Source organism: Pleurodeles waltl, chromosome 11, assembly GCF_031143425.1.
Source record: "Pleurodeles waltl isolate 20211129_DDA chromosome 11, aPleWal1.hap1.20221129, whole genome shotgun sequence".
Taxonomy (NCBI): domain Eukaryota; kingdom Metazoa; phylum Chordata; class Amphibia; order Caudata; family Salamandridae; genus Pleurodeles; species Pleurodeles waltl.
Window position 1 is genome coordinate 669,883,356 of NC_090450.1, and position 27,012 is coordinate 669,910,367.

General features: G+C 48.7%; 1 protein-coding gene across 1 annotated transcript; it reads left to right on the forward strand.

Annotated features, from left to right (window-relative positions):
- The first annotated feature begins 1,088 nt into the window (after positions 1–1,088).
- On the forward strand, positions 1,089–26,291 carry LOC138265126 (uncharacterized). The gene is made up of 3 exons (XM_069212667.1): positions 1,089–1,227; positions 1,352–2,344; positions 26,227–26,291. Exons 1-3 carry the CDS (start codon positions 1,107–1,109, stop codon positions 26,289–26,291), a joined length of 1,179 nt encoding a protein of 392 aa, XP_069068768.1. The 5' UTR covers positions 1,089–1,106.
- Positions 26,292–27,012: the final 721 nt, after the last annotated feature.

Here is a 27,012-nt window from a genome sequence, read left to right on the forward strand (position 1 = left end):
TAAATAAAAAAAAATATTGAAATAAATTAAAATAATAATGATTAAAAAATAACTATCCCTGCTAAAAGCTTTTCAGACCCCTCAAGTACCCCACACCACTCACCGTAGTTCAGGATGGCTTTGGATCTGATTTTGTTGCCTTGAAAAAACCCAGGACCTCACACATGTTGCATCCACATCCGGCCATTTTCTTTTTCTTTTAAAACAAAGACTGTGTGGTGTTGGAATTGGCTCAGCTAGGAGTTTAGACTGAGCTCCGCCCCCACACATGGTTCACAGCCTTGTTCAGCTAGGGTGAAAACCAGGCCTGGATCCTAGGATCCACTTTCCAGTCTATGTCTTATAGAGACAGTCCTAGAGGTAGTATTATGCAAGAGCGCCACCATGTGGAATTTGTTTATTAAACCGTGTATAGTTTTTGAGAAAAGTTTTACAGTTGTCAATATGTATTTATACTTACAGAACATAGGGATTCAACAATTTGAATCTTGATAGATACATTTTTTTTTTTTTTTTTTTAAATTTTTTTTTTTATTTATAATTTTTTTTTTTTATTTATTATTATTTTTTTTTATTTTTTTTTTAATTTATTTTTAATTTTTTTTTTTTTTCTTTTTGTCCTACCCTTGTTGTGCTTTTATGAAGGGTTCGGACGTAGAAGATGAATTGTGGTATGTTTAAAGGTAAATCTGTCTCTCTTGTACACAGGACTGTCAAGAGTCTGGGGAACCCCCTGTGCAAATGGAGACCGTGCAGCAAGGTGAGTTACAGGACCTTGGTCGTTCTGAACGACGTTGTCAGGAATGTTATTTTTTTATTTTACTTCTAATGGGCACCCATGTGTTTGCATAGGTTATGATGCAGAACTCAGGTGCGCGATTGCCTCTCTCCAACAAATCCTCCATGTTCAAGAGCGGTCAAGCACCTTGTCACAGGATAACGTTTCTGCAGGTATATATTAGGGGTCTTTTTGTACCCCCATTGAAAACCTAACAGGGTCTAACAATCAGACCTATATTTGGTCATCTCAGTGAGTTCGTATAGTCTATGTATTATCTTGTATGTGTAACATTATTTTTTTATGTTTTTTATCCCGAGGGGCTCCTATGGATGAAGCGAGCCGGGATATGGATGGAAAGCTTAAAAAACAGCCCCGCAAAAGGAAGTCCCCTGGTTCTAAGGACGGCCCGCCCATTAAGAAGGGACCCTCAAGCCGGAAAAACCATGGTGAGTTTAAGAAAATGTAGAGTTTGGTGTATACAGTGCAGCGTGTGTCTAAACGTCTTTCCGACCCATAGGTATAGCCGCTCTAACTAGCCCTAATCTATATTTTGCTATCTTTACGTCCTAGAATCATCACACCAGAGCTCCGGAGACGCCTGCCCTCAGCCTAAGCCGCGGATGTCATCTTTAAAGGTCTACACTGGGACTGTTCAAAACCCCACAAAGTCATCGGTACTCGTGAGCCAACCAGAGCACCGAGACCCGCCCTGCAACATCTCCACATCCGTCGCTCCTGGACCAGGTACAACTCATAACGACACCACATCATCCATCATAAAGGGAATACCTAGTACAGCGGGCACTTCTGCAACAACTATCCCGGGTTTGGGGTGTGACCATCCGGACATTATCGTTCTTACAACACCAAGCGCCCAACTGATTGCACCTTGTGAAGCCTCTGGAGGGTCCCCAAAACAGTGCAGCAACCCTAAAATAAATCGGCTGTCCTTAAAGAATCGTAGGAAGAAGTTCCAGAACCCTGAGCAACAATCTGGGCCTCTAGACCTGTCTTTTAAAAATTTTGTTAAGGTACAACCGGCTCCCCCTAGGGCCCAGAGTTCTAATACCGGCGTGTCTGGCCTCGACCTAACCTCTCCAGGGTGTACAACTATCCCCGCTGTGTTATGTGACCCCTCCATGGAAAATGATCACCCTGCAGAGGATCCCTACTCCCACTGTATAGAGCTTCTTAAGGCTCTAGCTGGTACTACCCAAAGTTCTGAAGCCCCGGCATCCCCATGTCTGATGTCCCCCGATACACCCCCGGGGGCATACGACCCCACCAGTCCTGCGCCAAGTGCCCGTGCGCAATGGTCTTCACCATCATCATCAATATACCCCGACAGCAGTATAGGGTGTAGCGGAACGCAAAATCAGAGTTTTGGAACACCCTCGAGCGATGATCAGGGCTCTCAAACTCCTGGATGTTCACACTGGAATCCTGTTTTTACGTCCCGCTCTGATCCCTCAGCCGTGATTGGGGGTGATAACAACGGCCGCTGTCCTATAACTGGGGATGCTCAGGGAGTTGGCAATCACCCCTCTAGTGTCACAAGTACTGGCCTTGAAACAAACCTTTCAAGCCGGGCTAGAGTTCTAGACAAATACGTTAAAGAAATCCATCATTCGTTCAGACAGTTAAAATGCCAACTCCGTCTAAAAACTTTAAAACTATGTAAGAACGACGGTAATAGAGGGGCATCCAGAGCTAGCATAAAGGTTTTAAAACAGCTGATGGCTCGGTGTAGAAACACGATGGCCCAAACTTGCGCTTCAACAATTGTGGCCATGGGTAACATCCCGTCATGACTAGGTGAGCGTACATACCCGGGGAATGTTAGAACTACATTTACCAGTACAGGGGGCCATAGGTCTAAATATGAAAAGAAGCCCCAGCACCTGCTTAGTAGAGCTCTAAGAGTTTTACGAGCGCTCAATAGTCAGAGGTCATGTCAACCCCCAAGCCCTGCACCCATAAGACCTCAAAATATAGAGTTAGGAGGTGCTGCGGGTCTTTACAGGCCGTCTGGGGGTGGCGGTCCGAGCCGTCTCAGCCTTAAGCAGTCTGGAGGAGCCCCGTCCGAAGTCGGTGTAGTGTCAGTGTCACCACTTGTAAACAAGCCAGACATTGTTCAGATCGGCGGGGGTCGTTTACCAAAAACCAGATGGGCCCATAAGAAGCCAGAGTGGCTTGGTAGCTCTAGAAAACGCAAGCTGGTAATAAAAAAGTTAAAGAAAGCCAGACTCTGCGTTACCAGAAGGTCTAAAAACACACCTACATCTAACCACACCCCTGGGAGCTCTCCAACAACCAGTAATTCTCAAACTGAGGCTTCAGAACCAGTTTTTATGGAAAGTGTGAGACGGTATAGTCGTGTTGTAGAGCGGTTTAACGCTACAGAACACTATGAGGAGTTTAGGTTCGTTAACCTAGATCGCCTACACTCCTCAGATCATGGCATCATAGCTATACATCAGGCTGTGCAAACGCTGATCGAACGATTGTTACACGATGTGGGTCCTAATGATTTCTTTCAGATGCGTTTTCAGGGACAGGGTCTCAATAGTCCCCTGTTCACCAGACGGTCATCTCGGGATGTGTTTGACGCTGTAACGTTTTTAGAAAACCTATCTAAACTTTTACAGAGCAAGGCTGAATTACTGGCGTACGGGTCCTTTAGAATCATCTCCCTCGTTGTTAGGGGGCGCGAGGGGGGTGCTTCCAGAGCCTTAAAGAGCGTTATGTACAGTAAAATCATTGACAAGAAATCACGGTGGTTGCTCGATTTTAATACCGGAGCTACCAACATGTGTCTGGCCGCAAGCATTGCAGGCTTATTGATGGACCGCTCTACCCCAGACGCCGTCATTATGGCTATGGCTGTAGCAGCACATGAGGCACTTCAGATACCGACTGACAAAATGGTCGGTTTTGGGGATCTGGGACTTTTTGAGAATCACTTCGCCGTGACGGTTAAAGTTCTATACCATGCAGGTTCTTGGAAGTACTTCACTACCAATGAAGGTGTGAAAAACAAGACCGTGTATGTGCTACACCATGAAAACCACTTTTACGGTGTCTTGAACCTGAAGGGTTTTCTAGGCGCCAAGTATGTGTGTGAGCATTGCGATCACATATACAACAACCGGACCAAACACCAGTGTGAATTACACTGTAAAATGTGTCAGAGGGACGGTTGTGTCAATGACAATGCTCTGAAAGTGAACTGTCCAACGTGCAAGCTGTTTTGTCGGTCGCAAGACTGCTTAAACACGCACATAGGCCTCGCCCAATGTGTTCTTAAAGCCGACTGTGGGACTTGCGGCCGTTATAAACCTGTCGATCACAAATGTGAAGGTATGCAGTGCCCTAGGTGTACAGCTCCTTTTATAGCCGGAACAACCCATGAGTGTTACATGCTCAGAAGTCACTACCAGAAAAAAACAGAAGACTATATCGTATTTGACATAGAGTGTACGCAAGAGACGGGGGTGCACCAACCAAACTATATTTACGCCCACCATCTAACCGGTGATGGGAGCTGGGAGTTTGAAGGTCGGACTTGCGTGAATGATTTCCTCCTCACATTTATGCAACCCCGATACCAGGATTATACATTTCTGGCTCACAACTCCAAAGCATATGATTATTTTTTCATTATCAGGGACCTGATACATGAAAAGCTTCCCGTTAGTCTCATAACCCAAGGTTCCAAACTAATGCTGCTTAAGGTTGTGCTTTTTGACATTAGGTTCATAGACACCTTGAATTTTCTGCCCATGAAGTTGAGCAAACTGCCAAAAGCCTTTGGGTTTGAAGGCTGTAAAGGTTATTTCCCACACTTTTTTAACACATGGGCTAATCAGAATTACTTCGGGCCTATGCCTCCGCCCGACAGTTATGGTTGCGATTATATGATGCCCTCTGAAAAAGAGAGTTTTCTACAGTGGTACGATGAAAACCGTGAAAAACGGTTTCATTTCCAAACTGAATTGAGAGCATACTGTCAGGCGGACGTTATGATATTGCGAAAAGCATGCAACCTATTCAGAGATGTTGTGGTGGCTATGACGAAGCGGGTCGTGTTTATTGAAACAGATCCGTGCGAGCGTGAAAAAAAAATAACTGTATACCTGGACCCATTTCAAAACATTACTCTGGCTTCAATGTGCATGTCTATTTATAAACACATGTTTTTAAGGTCTGAAACTATCGCCTTAATACCACCTGACCTCTATAACGGCAAGCAGAAACGTTACTCCACACCTTCTATTCAGTGGCTCATGTACGTCTCTGCGAATGAGAGCATCTTCATTCAGCACGCTTTGCAGGGCGGCGAATACCGTCTAGGCCGCTACTATCTAGACGGGTATGCATTAATTAACGGTGTTCCAACGGCCTTTGAGTTCAACGGGTGTTTTTACCATGGTTGCCCTCAGTGTTACAAACCCCATGAATTTAATAGACTGCAGGGCACCACGTTTGAACATCTGTACCGCCGGACTCTGGCAAAGGCGCAGTATATTGAGAGTTGTGGGTTTGTTCTGAGAACTCTCTGGGAACATGATTGGGTAACTGAGCTATCGAAAGATGGCGCACTGAGCACTTTTATTAAGAGCCAGCAGCTACCTTCACCGCTGGAGCCCCGTGACGCCTTATTCGGCGGCCGTACAAACGCCATTCAATTGTACCGTGTAGCTGGCCCTGGTGAGAAAATACATTACTACGACTTCACTAGTCTGTATCCATTTGTGAACAAGGTGAAGTTGTACCCTGTGGGCCACCCTACAATTGTATACAGGAACTTTAAACCTCTCAAAGAGTACTTTGGAATCATTAAGTGTCAGATTCACCCTCCGCGGAAACTTTACTTTCCGGTGCTCCCTTATAGAGTCGACGGTAAGCTAATGTTCCCCCTATGCCGTACCTGCGCTGAAAGTAAACAGCTTAGCGAATGTCGGCATAGTGATGAGCAGAGGCTGCTGGAAGGGACGTGGTGTACCATTGAGGTGCAGACGGCCCTAGAGAAAGGGTATCGGCTTGGTAAAATCCTGGAAGTCTGGCACTTTCCAAATACAACAACACAGCTCTTTTCTGAGTACATAAACTTGTTTCTTAGAGACAAGCAGGAGGCCTCGGGGTATCCAGAATGGTGTGTCGATGAGCCCTCAAAGAAAAAGTATATCGCTGATTACAAAGCTCGCGAGGGTATTAAACTGAGACCTGCGTTCATTAAGGTTAACCCCGCCCGCCGGCAGTTAGCTAAGCTCTGTCTCAACTCCTTGTGGGGAAAGTTCGCACAGCGGACCAATTTGTCAAACACATCCATCGTCACAGATCCGGATGAGCTTTTTAAGTACATATTCACACCTGTTTATGACGTATCCAGTTGTGAATTTATTGACGACGAGACGGCCGTTCTATGCTGGAAATACGCCAAAGAGTACCCCACAACGTGTAACAATATAAACATCTTTATAGCATGATTCACAACCGCTCACGCCAGGTTAGAGCTTTACAGGTTGTTGGACCAGCTTCAGGAACGGTGTTTGTACCATGACACAGACTCTGTTATCTTTGTGAGTAAAGAGGGTGATGAAGATCCTCCGCTGGGTGATTATCTAGGGGATTTGACCAGCGAGCTCGAAAAGGGGGAGTATATACAGGAATTTACCTCATCAGGCCCTAAGACGTACAGTTATAAGACCTCAAGCAACAAGGTTTGCATGAAAGTCAAAGGTATCACTTTAAACGTCAACAATACGATTAAAATAAACTTTGACAGTCTGAAGGGCCTGGTGCACGAATACTCTGCATCGAGCGATCACAAAAATAGCAAAGCCATTGTTGTAAACCATCCGAGCATAGTCAGGTCCAAGAAAAAATGGGAAATTACAACACAGCCTATGTTTAAAACCTTAAGAGTAGTGTTTGACAAACGGGTCCTCACAACGGACTACAAAACACTGCCTTACGGTTACTAAAAGCCATTAGAGGTTTGAACATCGCCCAGATATGGACACCAGACTGCAGCACCCATTCTCCTGCGTTTTAGCGGGGCCCTCCAATAGCGGTAAAAGTTTTTTTATAAAGAAACTGTTAGAAAACGCTCCCGGTGTTTTATCTCAGACCCCTAACAACATCGTGTGGCTTTATTCATGCTGGCAGGATCTTTACACTGAGCTCACCCTAAAATTTCCCCACATTCGATTTATAGAGGGTATCCCCGATAATCTCAACGACGATGACTTGCTACCAAAACACCTTGTAAACATGGTCGTGGTGCATGACCTCATGCGTGAAGGAGGGGACCACCCCGAGCTTGAGCGGGCTTTTACGCAATATTCACACCACCGCAATCTGAGCATATGCTATATAGTGCAGAACCTGTTTTACAAGGGCAAGAGCAGCCGGTCCATAACTCTCAACGCCTCATACCTGGTCTTATTTAAAAACCCTAGAGACAAACTTCAAATCTCAATTATAGCTAAACAAATGTACCCCGGCAACACCCAGTTTTTCATGGATGCCTTTAACGATGCTACAGCAAAACCCCACGGCTACTTACTGGTGGATTTGAAACCCAACACTTTTGAAGACTACAGACTACGATCCGGCATAATACCCCCGGACTTCCCAGTCGCCTACACGCCTAAAACAGTGTCCAAAAACTATAAAAAGAACAAGTAAAAAGCTGCTTATAACATTTACACTCTAAACCTTGCAATATAAGGTCCCCACAATGTCGGCTCGGTTACGACGTAATTTAGGACTTCTAAAAATGTTGATCACGGCCAGCCCCGCGAGAAGAAAAGCCATCCTCTGCGCTGCCACGGATGATTTAGTGGCCGCCATTTCAGAAATAGCCCTAAACACCCTAAAAGGTAATGTCCCTATATCAACGCGCCAGTTCCGGGTTCTGAAGAAGAAACGCCACATTATTAAGAAGCTCAGCAATAAGAGGGCTTCACTCCTTTCCAAAAGAAAACTGTTCAAACAGTCAGGAGGCTTTATAGGGTCGTTGTTAGGTATAGCTATACCCCTAATCACAGGGCTACTGTCGCGATCCTGATGGAGCACGCCCACAAAATGTACCTCGTGCCCCGGCAACAGGTGGAACATCTGTCCCCTTCTAACACGGACGTCTGGGACATACGCAAAAACGAAACACATCGTCTCGATGCGGAAATCAAAGCCATTTTGAACCGGACTGATTTAAAACCCCACGACAAGGCAGGGCTTTACTCAGGAGCCCTTCAAAACTTTCTACAATACTACAAGCAACTCACCTCTGAAAAAACCAAACTGACGCTGTACACCCCAGATGCTGAACAGCCGCCTGGACCCTCTACGCAGGCTCATGACATAGGTCCCACACCCACAACTGATGCCTTTGTCTTAGACCTTTTAAAAAATATCAGTCAGAAATATAGAGGGGCTGCGCAAATGTTACTCAGTAAAATGAGTACTACTAAAGATTTGACCACTTGGAACGCCCGGGGTGAATTCGTTTACAAAGGGCAGCCGGTTGCTGGTTCCCATATGTATGATCTGGTCCGGGGTCTCACACACGGTAAAACCCTAACAACACGAGAAGCTCCTAGAGGCTGGGAACAGTTCCTAAATGCAGCTGCGGAACTCAACATTCCCTCCACGATCATCGGAAATGCCGAGAATCGCCGTAAGCTTGAAAGTTTAAAAGACCCGGCCCCCGCTATTTTTACAAGGAGCCCCGCTATATCGACATCGCCTTTCTTTCCACAACTAACACCCGCTCGGGACCGTGCTGATCTTCCTATGGGGCCTAAAAAGAGACTATTCAAAATGAACACATGGCTACCGCTCTAATTTTGCACACATGTACAGTTTTTTTTGTTAAAAGTTTTTACGGTTCGAAAAAATGTGCTTCATTTTATATGTTTAACCATGTAAATGTTCGTGTTGAAACATGCTTGTAATAAACACTTTTAAATTTTCAGCCGGAGTATGCCATCTTTTTATTTATGAATGGTTTGAAAATGTACACAGTACGGATTAAAAAAAAAATGCCAAGGATGAAAGCTTGTTTAAGATGTTTTTTATTTTAGACACTCACAAGTACAAATAACAGCTTTACAAGACCTTACACTTTTGACAGAGACCCGAGTCTGTTTTAACAACGTGTGACATTGTCCTGTAGTTTTCATTCACATATTTCATAACAACATCATCGTTGTTTACTAAATCATCTGAGTATAGATTTAAAAAATTTCTAAACGTTATACCTTCAGACATTTTACTAATAAAGTATATACAATGTTCCCCACATGTGATGGCCATAGGATCCTGTACCCGCAGTTTATTATACACAACAGTGGGTGATGCTTTTTTTACATATTTGAATATCGGCTTTGTATAAATACTATGCTTAGGGAATTCAGCTAAACTATCAAACACTATAACCTTGTCCACATCCAGAAACAGTGCCGACCAATGTGCCCCACCCTTGTAATGGGGATCGGTGTTAAAGACGAGGGTACGGGGCCTTTCCGGACCTATCTTTTCAGGTAGTCCATCGCTAGGGTATACCCCTAGAAAGTATTTCTTAGCATATTTATGTCTACTTAAGAAGTCACGTATCTCAGTAGTGTCCATTTTATATATTTTTTTAAAAAATAAAAAAAAAAATTTTAATTTTTATTTTACACTTTTTCAATGGTAGTCAAACATAAGCTGACGGGCGTGGTTGATCTGAATAACACTGTCGAATACAGAGAACACAACCATGTTCACATTGGCCGCCAGTGCCTGTGTAAAACGTATTTCCGCTTTTAGATTTCCGTTTTTGATCAGGTTGTAATGGTCGCCATCTTCCATGTCCGGCGTCAGGTCGAACGCAAACAGCGTGTAGCCTGCAGCATACCCTTCCCTTGAAACAACTACTCCTGAGTCCCGCAGCTGTTTCCCCGTTATCGAGACCAGTCCTAGATATTCCCGGACAAAATTTGATGTTCCAAAGTTCGGCGTGAAAGGTTTTGCGGGGATCACAGCACCCTCGTGAACCAGAGCGGCATAGTTGATATCATAGTGTTTGAAGTTGAAAGGGTTTGAGTTGTAGGCGCCACTAAAAGCGGTATTGTCCACAAACCCTATGATGATGAGTTTCGGTAACTGCCCCAGAAATAGATTCTGCTGCTGCGTTAATCGGGTTCCGGCGGGGATGCTGAATATCTTCAGAGCAACTCTTTCAATGGCATACTTGGCGTTCGATAATTGTAAAGCTTCAGCATGGGCTAGTCTGACACTTGGGGACACTTTCACTCTCTTTACAAACAGGCTCGCTGACAATATAACCAGTTTATACTGCTCTGCATCACCGCTGATGAGACAGAAAGAGTCCTTGTTACGATTGAGTTTGATCTTAAGATCAATACCGTTGACTAACAGTTTGTCTTGGAAGAAAAGGTCTGAATGTACGCGCCCCAGGAGGTCAAACTGCCTACTGCCGGCGACGAAGCTGGCTCTTTTTTTAAAACCCTCGTTGTCTCCGTCCAAAGCTGTGTTCTCCAAATGCGCTTCGGTATCTCGGTAGAAGAGCCCCGCTGAAAGATGTGTGTCCAGCGCATCACGACTATAATTTAGAATACTCTCTATGTAGGCCCTGTAGGCATACATGTTATCACTCTGTGTGACGAGGCGATCGCCTAGGTTAATGTCCACTTGATTAAACATTGTTGCGATGGGATAGGCTATAGGGGCCACTCTAGCATCATCCTCGATGTTGTCACCGTTCGCTTTGGTTATTTTACAGACGAGGTGCAGGAGAGTATTGTTGAGATCAAGGTACATATCCGTGGATCCCGACACATAAAACTCTATCGGTGCAAGGGGTGTCAGAGCGGCCATCGGCGACACTTCCATGAAAAAACTGTTTTCAATGCTTGTCTGTGTGGGTTTGAGAGAAAACAGATCTAACTCAGATTTGGCGCATTCACCCGATGCACAGTGTACGAAGGCCATGATCGATGTTTTAAAAAATATTCGCACTAGAACGAGTTCTCTTCTTCTTGGTTGATCTCTTCCGTCTTATGACTCTTCTTTTGTGAGGGCCTTTTGAAGTAGTCCGGCGCTTCTTATAGGGCCTTGGCGGCCCCCTACGCAGCGATGCCCTTCGCTTCCTTTTAACAAAACCATGCGCTTTATACAGCAACCCCGCTCCTTCTTGGGGCTGTCTATTCATGCGCTCTGCTACCGCAGACGTTACACTGCCCACAACGTCCTGGGCTATGTTTGTAGCTGCCGCTTTAACATGAGGTTTTGCAATTTCGAACCCTCTTCTCAAAAAGGGCATGGCACGTCTAAACATGCTCCGGAAGAAACCCCCCAATCCCGCCCCATACATAACCGGAGCCCCTTGAAAGTAGGGTTGGGGACCGCCATACCCGGCCTGAACTCTATAATAGTCCCTGTACATCGAGGGATCCCCGTAGGTTTTCATGGTGACCATTGCAGCTGTCTAATAGTCACCTTCGCGCCGTGGCCTTAAATGAAGCTTAACAATAACTTTCCCGTATTTAAAGGCGACCGGCTCCGACTGATCGTTGTACACCATGATGGTTATAGTGTCAAAATGGTTTTTAGAAATTGCAACATAGTCGAGTTTGTGATGTTGTATATTAACCATTGCGTTATTTTCACCCTGCACCGGGACCCACCTCAACAAAGGGGAATAACTATCCCCGACCCTCTGCGGCTCTACAATGTCGCTATAAACGTAGAGTGTATAAAAACCGCCGTTAATATCGGGGCATGTAGGGTCTGGATCCATCTGCCTTTGGTGATGCTGTACGGTCCCTAAAACCCTTTGTAATTTACCACTACATTTAAACACTGTACTGAACTCTGGGGCTTTAAGAACCACCTTTCTTCTAACGTGATCCAATACCAGATATATATTCGCATACGCTTCAGTGCTGGCTATAGACTTGTTGATGGCATCGACCACCGTTGCGACGGTAGGGTAATAGCCGTGCGGGAAAGACAAGTTATAGGTCAGTGCATCCTGAGGTCGCTTTATATGAAATTTAACATCGGCCTTTGTAAAGGTATTCCAAGTTCTAGGGTACTGTATTTCCGTTAGTGCCACCTCCCACGGGCCTTTCAAATCCACTGGCTTTGCAAGTTTCACTGTATAACTCGAAATCTGATTGTCTGGGAACATGTCCTTCGAAGCGTTGGATGGCAGCGTGATATAAAAAGGGGAGTTCTCCATCATAGCGTTTACAGCTATACCTCACACACCGTGCAACGAGCTGGCCAGAACCCAACTGTTAAATTTCTCGGGCCACCCGCGCCATTTGACCAACGCCTGTCGCCGGGCTCCGCTCCCTTTTCTTTTCAGAACCTTTTCAACCCTGTACACCCTGTTCGGGTCGTAGGGCACCTCTTGTAACTCTTCTGTGTAAAAGACACCCGATACCTCTTCCCCAGCGTAGTCCTTTAACCTGTAAATATATACCCCTTCTTTAAGCTGCACACTTTCCACTATGAATATCTCATCGCTGAATGTTTGTTGGTAGCCTTTGGTGAAGACCCCCTTCAACTTTGAAACCCTGACATGAGCCCCTTCTTTTAAATCCGGTTTCTTGACCTTCTGTGTGAGACGCCCACCGTACACCGTTCTCCACACCGTTAACGAATTATCCCTTGTTACCTTAACAGGGGCCATTTTGATTGTCCTGTGGTAGGTGGCGTTATAAACATCTATAAAAGCCTTTAGAACATCCACGTATCTGTAGGTGTTGTTGGCGGTGAAATATCGCCACATCTTTGACTTTAAAGTACGGTTAAAACGCTCTACAACAGCAGCCTTTACCTCTGTGTGCGTTACAAAATGTTGAACAGCGTGCAGGTCTAATAATTTTTGGAAATGTTTGTTTAAAAATTCCTTTCCGGCGTCTGTTTGTAGTTTCTGGGGCACACGCCCACTAGCGAAGATGTCTTTAAAAGCAGCTGTAACGCTGGTACCACTTTTATCGTTTAACGCCTCTGCATAGGCGTATTTGGACAAGACGTCTATGACGGTTAATATATACATGGCGCCATCGTTATGTTTTGCTAGATCTTGAAGACTGATTATGTCGGCCTGCCACTGATAATCGAGCTGTGCGTTAACAACGGTGGCCCGCCTCTTAAAGCGCCTCCTGGCAGGTTTGTGCAGCGAATAAGCCTCTTCCCCAGCTAACCAAGTCTTCACACTGGCACGTTTTACAGATTCATTTTCAGCTCGAGCCCTTCTAAATAGAGCTTCGGAGCCTCCGAAACTTCCAACCCCCTGTTTATCGTAATAAAGCTTCCTTAAATCAGCATCCGTCATGCTGTCTCACATCAACACCCCGAAATGAAAGACACCTGTTTTGTGTAAGGTCATTTTATTAAACATAAAAAACATACATGTGCGGCTGGGGTATACAACCAGCGTGTATTTGACATTTTGTGCTACATAGCTTATAAATGTCAAAACCCGGATCCAATGTGGCTTTTTTTTTACAAACGTATACATAGTACAACATCCACTACACATGTTACTCAGAGCATGTTCCTTTACAAACCCTAAGCGACACAAACATTGATATTTTTATAGCTATACTCTCAATAGCTCTAGACATGACTTCCCGTTCCCCACGTCTATAACTCTGAACGCTCAGGATACTGATATAATTCAACAGTTCATACAGTTCTAGATAGGACAATGCAGAACCTTTATTTGTGAGATAATCTACAGTCATGTTCTCCAAAGCCTCATGCACCCCCGTCTCAGGTGAAAGTCTTAACTTGCGCTTGTGGTCTTTGTCCAAGGCCCAGCATTTAACAGATGCGTTTAGCCGGCCATTGATACACCACTTGGCGATACACTCATGGCAGTTACATTGCAACAAGGCAGAAGGTTCCGAAATGTTCAGACATCGCAGAGTCACAGGCTGTATTTCAGCTATTCTTTCTTTAACCAGCACAAAAATCAATCTCCCGATACAGATGTAGCCCGGTTGTAACTCATAGACATCTTGCACCTCGATACCCGGAATCCCCTCCTAAAAGTGAGTAAGTATGGAGCGTTAAGTAACATATTTATGGTCTACTTTTTTTTTTTTTTTTTTTTAATTTATTTTTTTATTTATTTCTTTATTTATTTAAAACAGTTTTCGAGGGGCTAAAGACAACATTCTTCTGTTTTTATAATAAATGTCACACATTCGTCTTTCTATAACCCGTTCTACCATACGTTTGTCAAAGGGGGGACACAACCCGTGCATGCGGTCGAGTTTTGAGCATGGCTCTGCAGCGTATCGGATCTCAAGGACAGCCGCAGCCAAGACCTTCATCATGTCACAGTGGACACTTTTCTTCACAGCAGACAGCCCATACACAACCCTTAACAGCTTATATACCCGATAAGTGTCTATCCGGTTACAAACGTGACGAATTGTTCTTGCAGTGTATGCATCGTATAGACATTCGTGAGCCTCCTGTTGAGGGTCATTAATTTTATGCCCGTAGCAAAGGTCATAATAATCCCTTTTAACACACGCGTTCACAACGGCATCTGCAAAGCCTTTAACCGGCCATATGGTGTCACAGGGGACGCCCGGAGCTTCCTTTTCAAGATCGTGGCTAGTGTAGGTGCAAACACATTTCTTACGAGGCTCTTTGTTCTGGCTTGTAATACTTTCAGACTGTCTGGAACAGCATAAGCAGAAAAAATTTACGGTGTTAACCTTTGGAGCTGACCCTTCTAGAGGCTCTCTTTCTTCTGTTATGTTCTAGGGTTCAAACAGAAAGCACAAGACACATTATTAGTTAAAAGTATGACATTAGAGTATACAGGCATAAAAAAATAAAATAAAAAAATGTCTTTACTAACCTCAGCATTCGCTTCACACTCAGCGGCTCCTCTGAAATCTTGGGAGTCGCAGAGGTCCATTGGGACAGAAACAGCGCCTGAACTCACACCTGATGGTTGTAAAATAAAGGCCTCTGCCTCGGGGTCCTCCTGGAAGCCCATGTCTTCATAGACGGGCGAATTCGGGGGTGGTACACATTCTTCAACTTCAATGTCTACGACGTTAGATGCCCCGCTTAATCCATCTTTCGAGACATCGCTGTCACTGCCGGCCCCCTTAATAGGGGATATCAAGGGCGACACATCCTTGAGGTCAAGCTTTTCAAGCCGATGGCAAAGTTCCTCTTGAAAACCTGTAACATCGGTATCCCGGGTGTCTGGGACACCCTGTTGTGCATTCTCATCCATCGTACGAGGGGCGAGGGTCCGGTAATATCTACCAATAGTGTTCAGAGCCCCTGAGGAGACGGCTTTTCTGGCGATCGGATTGTATCTCTTCATAGCGCCTTGGCAAACTGATTCAGCCCTGGTTTGCGGTTTGACAGCCGGTTCTAACCAGCTCCTTATATGCAGCATTTCAAAAAAAAAAAAAAAGGGTGGCTCTACCAGCCAACAACACGTGTTCACAAACCACGTGACACCCCCATACACGTCACTTCCGGGGTGGGCTTTCTGGGACACCGGAAGTCCCAGCCACCGGATATGACGTCATTTCCGGGGGGCGGGACAACTGTCACTTTTAATATGGTGATTAAAGGTATCCCTTCCTACTACTCATGTCTCCCTTACTCAATTACTAAACAGCATAAGACCCAGGGGAGTTTAATTTATACTACTCATAATCCAATATCCTTACAGTAAATCATTGAATATCTTCAGCATATTAGCAATGGTCCCCATATATCTTGAAACATTTCTAGGCGCCCCTAACCTTCGTATAGTGATCTTCCAGGCCCCATACACCAGTCCATAACTTTTTTCAGTTCTCCATAGTTGTGTCATATTTTTCGACATTACCGTTAATCCAAGAATACAAAGCAGTTGAGGGTTATTTTAGTGAAAATATAGCTGAATTTGCACAATGAAAATAGCTTTCAGACCTTCGGTCAATGTGAGGGCACACATTCTAATTATGCAGTGTGCTATTTTTTTCTATATAATATTCACTCCGTCTTGTGAGTTTTTAAGGCATCATTTAGTGGTGAGTTATTATATATACTGTAATATGCGTATATTTAATATGCGTTACTACATGGCAAACACAGCTTTCCTCGCCATGTGTTACTGCAATGCCTTTGGGCATCCCAGAGAGATCACAGCCAGAGCACAATGGTGCTCCTGCCACACATTTTTTCATGTCCGAGTTTGGTGTAAATACACACTACATCCCACACACACTAATTAAATCCTATCTCATTAATGAATTGTGTGCACCATCTGCCATGGCCTTACTATTTGTTGAGCCTACTCGTATTGACAGCACCAAATGCCATGAATTTCATCAAGGTCTATCCAATGACCCTTAAAATGCTTACGAGACTGATTCCATCGAGACATAATCAATACCGCCAGAAATTCCACCTGAGGCTTATTCAGGTTGTAGTTAATGGTTGAAAAGAATCTTGCTATCAAATCTCATTTTCTTACACCACGCTACCACAAGATTACAAAATCTTGTATAAGGTGAAGTCATGTTGGAAACTGCTATTTAAACAGCTCCTGCTATGGAAATCGCCTGTAATTTAGAATATTAACTATAAACAAGCTCTGGACATGACGATAAAAAGAATCTTTGTTGGAAAGCTCCCCGCAGGTTTCGGGCTCCAGTCGAGTTGGTTCAGAGATGGATAGGGCCCATCAGTCCTATCGACTGCAGGAATTCACTGGAGATACTTGGCATCTGCAGGGAGTAGGCATGAAACAGTTACTTTGAACCTGCTTACGATGGGCATGCAATCGCCTGGTTTAAAGACTTGAGAGACGATTCACTCCATAATTTGGGTGCTTAGGCCCAGAAGACTGAACTTGGTGCAGCCTGCAACGGCATTCCACCTCAGACATTTTGGAAGACAAAGGGGGTCATTCCAACCCTGGCGGTCGGTGTCAAAGCGGCGGCTAACCCGCCAACAGGCTGGCGGTAAAAAAAATGGAATTCCGACCCTGGCGGAAACCGCCAACAGAGACCGCCACTTCAACACACCGCCCGCCACGGTGGGACAAACAAACAGCGTGGCGGTCACCGCCAACAGACAGGCGGGAGTCAATGTACCACCCACCCTATCACAACCCACCAATCCGCCATCTTTTCCGGGGCGGTAGCCCCGCCGATAAAAACACGGCGGAAACAGCCATTTCGAACGGAAAACGCTCACCTCCATACAGCCCACGAGGAATCTGGACAGCATGGAACCAAAACTACACATCCTCCCAGCGATTGTCTTCCTGCTCCTCTACCAGGAGCACGAACGCCGGCGCAGAAGACAACGGTGAGTACTGCACCTACGACACAGGGGAGGGGGGAGGCAAAAAATTACGGGGACACACATACGCGACACCCCCACCCCCACCCTCACCCACTACAACACACACATGAATGCATAGCAACAACCCAGAGTGACACCCCCGAAACCCCCCGGAAGAATGCAAATACAAAAGGAAATGATTCGAAAAATTGGAATATATTGTATCACTGGCTTAAAAATATATCACACATCTAAAACCTTTATATACATCAATTTTAAAGTCTGATAATTGTAGCAGGCATTGTCCGTGGACCACACAGGATACCTGACTCCAACGGAGAGAACACTGCAGGGGCATCAGATAAGAAAGCTACAGGCACCTCAGGGGGAAGGGAAGGGGGGGCACCTCAGCCAGATGAGTCCATGATGCCATATCCACGAGGGGCCTCCATGGCCACTGTACCATCCTGGGGAGTGCAAAGCCACAGTCTCTCAAGTCTCTACAGTGGGTGGGTTGCCCACTGTTACATCCTGGGGAGTGCAAAGCCACAGTCTCTCAAGTCTCTACAGTGGGTGGCTTGCCCACTGTACCATCCTGGGGAGTGCAAAGCCACAGTCTCTCAAGTCTCTACAGTGGGTGGCTTGCCCACTGGACCATCCTGGGGAGTGCAAAGCCACAGTCTCTCAAGTGGATAACAGTCTCCACAGGTTCTGGAGGGGGACTGGTGCCCAGAGTGCTTCGTGCAGCCCTGCCCGACACAGATGCGGGCCTGCCCCTTCTGCCAATGGGCCAGCAGTGCTTGAGATGGCGGTGCCCTGTTCAGCGGTGCATGAGACGGCGGTGCCCTGTTCAGCGGTGCTTGAGAGGAAGGGCCCAGTGCAGCGGTGCTTGAGAGGAAGGGCCCAGTGCAGCGGTGCTTGAGACGGCAGTGCCCTGTTCAGCGGTGCTTGAGATGAAGGGCCCAGTGCAGCAGTGCTTGAGACGGCGGTGCCCTGTTCAGCGGTGCTTGAGAGGAAGGGCCTAGTGCATCGGTGCTTGAGAGGAAGGGCCCAGTGCAGCGGTGCTTGAGAGGAAGGGTCCAGTGCAGCGGTGCTTGAGACGGCGGTGCCCTGTTCAGCGGTGCTTGAGAAGAAGGGCCCAGTGCAGCGGTGCTTGAGACGGCGGTGCCCTGTTCAGCGGTGCTTGAGAGGAAGGGCCCAGTGCAGCGGTGCTTGAGACGGCGGTGCCCTGTTCAGCAGTGCTTGAGATGAAGGGCCCAGTGCAGCGGTGCTTGAGACGGCGGTGCCCTGTTCAGCGGTGCTGGAGAGGAAGGGCCCAGTGCAGCGGTGCTTGAGAGGAAGGGCCCAGTGCAGCCGTGCTTCAGACGGCAGTGCCCTGTTCTGCGGTGCTTGAGAGGAAGGGCCCAGTGCAGCGGTGCTTGAGACGGCGGTGCCCTGTTCAGCGGTGCATTGGATGAGTGTCCAGGTCAGCAGATCCGGCCATGGCATGGGGGTCATTCGCCACCTGACCTGTGGCTGGCGGTGCCTTCCTGCCCACCTGGGATGGGGCTTGCGGGGCCCTTCTGGGCTGCAGTACCGGGCCTGTGGGTGTCCTCCTGCCCACCTGGGATGGGGCTGGCGGGGCCCTCCTGGTCAGCAGTAACGGGCCTGTGGGTGTCCTCCTGCCCACCTGGGATGGGGCTGGCGGGGCCCTCCTGGCCAGCTGGCCTGCTGGCGGACTTGTCGGGCGTGCTGCCCTTCCCACCCTTCCCTGTTCGCCTGTGGCCCTTCCCCACCTTTGGCGGTGTGCCAGGTGGCACCTGACTTCCTGCCGGAGCGATGGTAGGAATTTTGGTCCCTGGTGTCTTGGGCCTCTCGCACTGGGCACTGGCAATCTTCGGATGCTTTTCTGGGGGTGGGCTGGCCGTGCCTTGGCTCCTTACTGAACTGGGTGCCCTTGAGGGGGGGGACTCCACAGTCCATGGCAAACTGTCATTACAAGTCCCGCTTTTGTGGTGGCTGAGGTGCTGATTGGAGTCCTATGAGATGGACGGGGTGGGGGAGTTGTTGGAAAGAGGTCAAGTTTGGAAAGGAAAAGCAATTTATGAAGAGAGGGATGGGTAGGTGTAGTGGGTATGGGAGTGGAGGAAGAGGTTGTGGTTGTAGGAGTTTTCAGTCTGGTGTCTTTGGGTGCAGGTGCTTGGGCTGGATGCTGTCGTGAGGTGGATGGCTGTTGGGTGGGTGGCTGCCTGCGTTTGTGTAGCTTGGAAGTGGGGGTCACAGACACACTGGGAGAGGACACAGGGGACGTGTAAATGGTAGTGGGGGTGGTGACTGCACGTGTGCGGAGTGTTCTGGTGGGTGTGCTGGTGATGGACGTAGTGGCTGAAGATGTTGTGCATGCAGGTGTGAGTGGAGACGTGACAGGGAGGGAGGAGGGAGACGAGGAGGAGGGGGACACAGTGGAGGTAGTGGGTGTTGGTATGTCTGCATGTGAATGTTGCTTGTGTGAATGCTTGTGTGATGTGTGGTGCTTATATCTGGATGAGCTTCCCTTGGGTGTTGAGGTATGTGCAGGCTGGTCTCATGGTGTGTCTGGGATAGGCAGAGGTACAGGGGATTGGGTATGGGTGGAGGAAGTTGGAGGGGGGAGGCTAGAGACAGGGACAATTGCTGCCATCAGTGCTGAGGCCAGAGTGTTGAACGCTCGCTGATGGGCAGCCTGACCAGAATGAATGCCCTCCAGGTATGCATTACTCTGGTGCACCTCTCTTTCGACACCCTGGATGGCATTCAAAAGGGTAGACTGCCCAACAATGATCGTCCTTAGGAGGTCAATAACCTGCTCACTGAGGGCAGCAGGGGTGACTGGGGCAGGGCCTGAGGTGCCTGGGGCGAAGGAGATGCCCACCTTCCTGGGTGAGCGGGCACGGGGCAAACGCTGAGGGGCTGCTGGGATGGCGGTGCTGGTGCACTGGGTGACGGCTGTACCTGTTGTTGCGGGGGGCACAGATGTTGCCGCCACCACAAGGGAGCTCCCTTCAGAGGACGAGTCGCTCTCACTAATGTCCGCACGAGTCCCCGCTGTGGAGCTCCCCTCGCCCTCCGTCCCACTGGTGTATTCGGACTCCGTTGCATGGCCCTCCAGGGCCATGTGGGATGCAGCTCTCTCGTGCTCCGATGCCACTTCTCCTCCGCCTGATGATGCTAATGCACACATGAACAGGAATACCACAAAAAAGGGTGGGGGGAGAAATAAAGACATGTTGAGTGCATGCATTGGCGACACCGTTGGCGGAGAGGACAGACACAGAAGCCCCCTGCACTACGCCGCGCACTTGGGGTCGACTACGCAATCCGTGGGACATGGCCTACAAGCCTATGGACGACACCAGCACACATAGATGACACAGGGCCATGGATACCTGTACTTGGCACCCTACAGAGGAGGGGGGCGGGGGCACAGGGCCATGCCTTACGGAGGGGCCTAGCCTACAGAAATCGCCCTGGCCTAGGTATACCCACAGCCCTCCTCCCCCACCCAGACACCTCCACTGCGCGCAAAGTCACCAGGATTGGAGTGTACTCACCCCCTTGTGTCTGCTGTGATGTCCTCACGCGCCCATCCAAATCGGGGTAGGCCACCGCCAGGATCCAGGACATCAGGGGGGTCAAAGTACGACTGGCACCCCTCCCACGTTGGGAGGCCATCCCCAGCTGAGCCTCCGCCGTCTTCCTGCTCCAGCGTCGGATGTCCTCTCATCTCTTCCGGCAGTGGGTGCCCCATCTGTTGTGGACCCCCAGGGTCCGGACGTCCTTGGCGATGGCACGCCAAATATCGATTTTCTGGTGGGCGCTGACCTATGTGACATGTACAGGGAGAGAAGTATAATCATCACCTTCTGCATGCTCCATGTGAGTGGCCCCCCATCCCCACCCTTGCCATGTGGCACATGCTCTCATCTGTCGTTTGATGCATGCCTCAATCGCTCCCCTCCCCACCATCTTTCATCCACCCCACTCAACACAGGCATTGCCCACAAAGCATGGTCCCAGTGTACTTACCTGTTGGTCTGGAGGACCGTAGAGTAGCGCATACTGGGGGAGGACCCCATCCACAAGTTTCTCCAACTCCTCCGCAGTGAAGGCAGGGGCCCTTTCCCCAGTCGCATGAGCCATTGTCTCTTCCAGACCGAGGTCACAGCAGCACTTGCAGTGTAGGTCCTCTCCTGTGGAAGATCAGGTATCGAGTGATTAAGCAGATAGAAAATGGCGGTCATGCCCGCGGCGGTGCATACCGCGGCGGTGCGTACCGCGACCGCCGGCGCACATCGTCATTGGCTCCTGAAACCCATAGGGTTCAATGTTAACCAATGCTGCTTTGCGCCGCGGTCTTCGACCGCCTACCGCCACGGTGTGCCACGCCAGCGCATTGACCTCACATCCCATTGTCTCACTTCACAGGTCAGGCAGACGCCATTTCAAGGGCTCACATGGCTTACTTTCTACTGCGTCACACATACCTAGGCCTTGCATCGACACTCATACAAGCCATACAATGCATTGGGAATCATGTTATGTGCAAGCTGTGGGAACGTACCTGTGGGTTGATTGACTCTGTGCTCGTTGTTGTCCTTCATAGGCACCGTCCGCTGGGACATGCGAGGAGATGGAGGAATCTTCCCGTGTACAGACCGCTGGTGGACCTGTCGACAATGGAGGAAAGGCATGTCATACTGACATACAGGCTTGACCGAGCCACTATACAGGAACTGTGTGCCCAGCTGGAGGCAGACCTGATGTCACCCAACCCACAGGGATCCCCCATCTAGTGCAGGTGCTGTCAGTACTCCATTTCTTTGCAAGTGGGTCTTTTCAAACAACAGTGGCAATATCATCAGGGATGTCTCAGCCTATGTTTTCCAGGGTGTTGTCCAGAGTGTTGTCTGCCCTGCTCAAACACATGCGGAGCTACATCGTGTTCCCTGAGGTGGGGGATTTGCCTACAGTGAAGGGTGATTGCTATGCCCTTGGACATATTCCCAACATCATTGGTGCCATTGATGGGACACATGTGGCTTTAGTACCCCCCGGCAGGAGTGAACAAGTGTACAGGAACCGGAAGAGTTACCATTCCATGAATGTCCACATGGTCTGTTTGGCTGACCTTTTCATCTCCCATGTTAATGCCAAGTTCCCGGGGTCAGTGCATGACGCGTACATCATGCGGAATAGCAGCATCCCTTACGTGATGGGTCAACTCCAGAGGCACCGTGTGTGGCTAATTGGTGACTCTGGTTACCCCAACCTGTCCTGGCTACTGACCCCAGTGAGGAATCCCAGGACAAGGGCAGAGGAACAGTACAATGAGGCACATGGGCGTACTAGGAGGGTGATCGAGCGGACCTTCGGCCTCCTGAAGGCAAGGTTCAGGTGCCTCCATATGACAGGTGGATCCCTAATGTACTCACCAAAGAAGGTGTGCCAGATCATCATGGCCTGCTGTATGCTTCACAACCTGGCTTTGCGACGCCAGGTGCCTTTTCTGCAGGAGGATGGTCCAGATGGTGGTGTTGTAGCAGCTGTGGAGACTGTGGAGAGTGAAGAGGAGGAAGGCGAAGAGGACGACATAGAGAACAGGAACACAGTAATACAGCAGTATTTCCAATGACACACAGGTAAGAATCCACACCGACATATTACATTTACTTAAACACTGCTACCTCTCTACTGTCTGACCTTTTCCCCCAGTGTATGGTAACTGTGTTGTGACTTTCCCTTCCGATTTCAGAGATGTGGACCCCACTGCGTGACATCTGCTTTGTTTCCCCATGGACTACAGCTGTGTGACAGTGGTATGTTGGCATCACAATGTAAATAAACATTTTGGCACGGTCATGTCTAATACATTTGTTCAAAATCACAGCCAGACTCCAGATTGTTTTGTGCAATAAGTGTGTTTATTAGAGTGCTCTAAATTGGTGGGTGGTTGCAAATCGGTGAGGGGTGATGGTGGAGGATTGTCCATGGCAGAGTCCAGACTATCAGTATCACAGGTGCATTGTCCAAATGCCTGTGGAAAGTGGAGCAGGGGCAGTTTAAGGTTGGACAGGGTGTCAATGTGGGACAGTGGGATAACAATCAGGGAGGTATCCTTTCCTGGCGGCGGTCTTGGCATCTTACTCTGTCTTCCTGGATCTCAGGGCCCGCTTGCGGGGTGGTTCTCCTTCTGCAGTGGGTGGGGTTCTGGTGGCCTGTTGGTCTTGTGTTGGGGCCTCCTGTCCACTAGCGCCGGCGGAGGTGGTAGGCAGTTCTTGGTCCATGCTAGTGACAGGGGCCCTTTGTGGTGCCACAGTGTCCCGCAATGTGGTGACTACCTGATTCAGAGCCACTACGATGGTGCCCATGGCGGAACTGATGTTTCTTAGTTCCTCCCTGAACCCCATATACTGTTGCTCCTGCAGAAGCTGGATCTCCTGAAACCTGGCCAGGACCGTTGCCATCGTCTCCTGGGAGTGGTGGTATGCTCCCATGATGGAGGAGAGGGCCTCGTGGAGAGTGGGTTCCCTTGGCCTGTCCCCCCCCTGTCGCACAGCAGCCCTCCCAGTTCCCCTGTTTCCCTATGCCTCTGTCCCCTGGACCGTGTGCCCACTACCACTGCCCCCAGGTCCCTGTTGTTGTTGGGGTGGTGGGTTAGCCTGGGTGCCCTGTAGTGGTGGACCGCTGATTGACGTGTCCTGGGGACAGAGTGATGGGCCCGCTGGGTGGGTGCTGTGCTGGTGTTCCCAGAGGGGGGAAGGTCTGCTGTGGCCTGTGGCTGTCTGAGGGGAACCGACTGTCCCGAGGTCCCCGATGGGCCGGGCTGGTCATCTAGATCCAGGTCGACAGAGGTGCTGTCATCACTGTGGGCCTCTTCTGGGGGTGGAGTGGACATTTGTGGACCCTCCTGCGTGGTGACGTGGCGTTCGGGTCCTGCAGGGGTATAAAAGGATGGTTATTGCTTCTGTGTGTGCCATAGCGTGCAATGGGAGGGTGCCCGTGTACCCCAGTGCTGGCATTCCCTTGTGGGGGCTGTTGTGACGGTGGTTTGGGGGGGATGGCTATGTGCAGTGGGCAGGCTTTGGTGATGGGTGTCCATGCTTTGTGGACGCATGCAGGGCTTGGTGTTGGGATGGGTGGGTTGTGAGGCTGAGACATTTGCAAGGAGTAGGTGTGATGGGGGTGGGGGTGAGGGTGGGGGTATGAGTTGGCATGCTGGTGGGGTGGGGGGGATGAAGTAGTGAACTTTTGACTTACCAGAGTCCATTCCTCCGCCTACTCCTGCGAGGCCCTCAGGACGCAGGATCGCCAAGACCTGCTCCTCCCATGTTGTAAATTCTGGGGGAGGAGGTGGGGGTCCGCCGCCAGTCCGGTGCACCGCGATGTTGTGCCTGGATACCATGGAACGCACCTTTCCCCGTAGGTCGTTCCACCGCTTCCTGATGTCGTCCTGATTTCTTGGGTGCTGTCCCACAGCGTTGACCCTGTCCACTATTCTGCTCCATAGCTCCATCTTTCTGGCAATGGTGGTGTGCTGCACCTGTGTCCTGAAGAGCTGTGGCTCTACCCGTACAATTTCCTCCACCATGACCCTGAGTTCAGCCTCCGAAAACCTGGGGTGTCTTTGCGGTGCCATGGGGCGGTGTGGGTGATGTGTGGGGTGGATTGTGTGGTGCTAAGTGTGGTGATGTGTATTGTTGTGTTGTGTGAAGTGCGTGCTAATATTGCTGGGTGACAGTGAATTGGGCGTCTGGGTGCTCGGATCTCTTTTCTCTGTGCGTGTTCACGAATCTCTAGGAGTGGGGGTTTGTGGATGATGTGGGTGTGTGTTTTATAATGTATTGGGTGTGTGGGAGTGTTGTTTGTATGTGTATCAGGTGTGTGTATTTTGAATTGTCCAATGTGGCTGTGTTTTGTAAGTGTGTGTGTATTTTGAGTGCGGCGGTGTGTACCGCCAATGGAATACCGCGGTTGAGAGACCGCCGCGTGGATTCGAGTGTCGTGATGGCATGGGCGTATTTCTGTTGGCGTGACGGTGGAGGTTTGGTCATCGCCAGTTTCTCGCTGACCTTTGTTGTGGCGGACTTTTGTGGATGTCTGTATTTTGGCGGTTTGCCTGTTGTGGGTCAGAATGACCGTGGCGGTTTACCGCGACCGCGGCGGTGTTATGGCGGTCTTCTGCACGGTGGTAAGCGCCTTTTACCGCTGAGGTTGGAATGACCCCCAAACTGTTATGTCATATTTTTGTGTGCATTCCAATTACGATTAAATATGTGTTAGTTCTCTAATTAATCGTTGAATCAGCACTCCGGGGAGGAATTCAACCCTGAGAACCAGAAATTATGGACGGGAGTACAAGGTAATTCGCCCAGGAGCTGCGTTGAGCTTTTTGCTGGAGAGTCTCAGGAGTTAGAAAAATGAAGTATTGTGCTGCGGGGAAAGAATATTTACTTTGTAAATTACCCACTCAGGGAGAAAACTAGAAAGATTTGGTGAAGGTAAGAAGAAAAACCAGGTAAAGGAAACTCGGGAAATAGGGAAACTTAAGAGTAGAATCGCCTGATATATACAGCACTAGTTAATAGTTCGTGTTTATCACAAACTCCTCAACGAAGCTCGAATAAAGAAAAGGTGATTAGAGGACACAAAAACTGAGTAGTAGATGACGGCGCAAGTGAAGGTACCACCGAAATAACACTATTCATCCTCTCTTTCGACCCATTTCCCTTTCCTGAACTTCATTATTGAGGTATTGGAAGATCAGGAAGGTCTTGGGCGCAAGAAGGTAGTGGACCGAACCCACTTCCGTGGGATCAAGCGCAGGAGGTTACTGTTTATCAAAACTTGACAAATGCAGGAACATTATTGGCTGAAACAAATGTTACCATTTTAGGGTGAGAATATGCCCACTGTGGCACTACATAGTGGTGTCACAAGGCGTGGAGTCCTGATGCCAAAAAAATAGAGTCCTGAAGATGTTGAAACATTTGGGGTGACCATGCAAATAATGCAGTTTTGCTACACCTAATGCCTCTTTCTCCTAAAACCTCTCACACCTTGTCTCTTTATCTCACTCTTTGCAGGTTCTTTTTTATCCCTGCTGTCTTTCTTTGTCACAGTTTTGCTTTCCTCTTCTGCCTTTCTCTAATGATGAAATATAAGTCCTGGCCCCTAAAAATGAGCATTGGTACCATCGCTTGAAATTGTCTGCCCAAACTGAGAACTGCCCACCATGATCAGGATGTGTTAAGAACGGCCAGTGATGACACCAGTGTGTGCCTTGTCTCAGCAGATAATGCTGAGACAGAGTCCATTTAACTTTGGGACAGAGTAAGTTATATGTCAGTTGCACCAGACACAAGGCTCACTCTTCCACGGCCCAGCAATCATTCCAGATGTTTCTAGCCTGCCAGAGAATACCCTGTTTCCAAGCAGACAAGTACCATTTTAAAGCCTCCACAATAATCTATAGAAGAAGGTGATGGATGTCAAATATCTGACAGCACGCAATGAAACTGTACTTGATTGTGTTTGTTTTGGTGTTTACACAGAATATCAGATCCAAGAATATTGTGGGACAAAACATTGGCCCTCATTACGACCCTGGCGGTTTGTAACCGCCAGGGCCGCTGGACGCGGAGGCACCGCCGACAGGCCGGCGGTGCCCCGCGGGGCATTCTGACCACGGCGGCTTAGCCGCGGTCAGAGAAGGGAAACCGGCGGTCTCCCGCCGGTTTCCCGCTGCCCCCAAGGAATCCTCCAAGCCGGCGCAGCTTGCTGCGCCGGCTTGGGGATTCCGACTCCCCCTCCCGCCCTCCAGTTCCTGGCGGTTCTCCCGCCGGGAACCGGATGGCGGGAGGGGGAGTCGC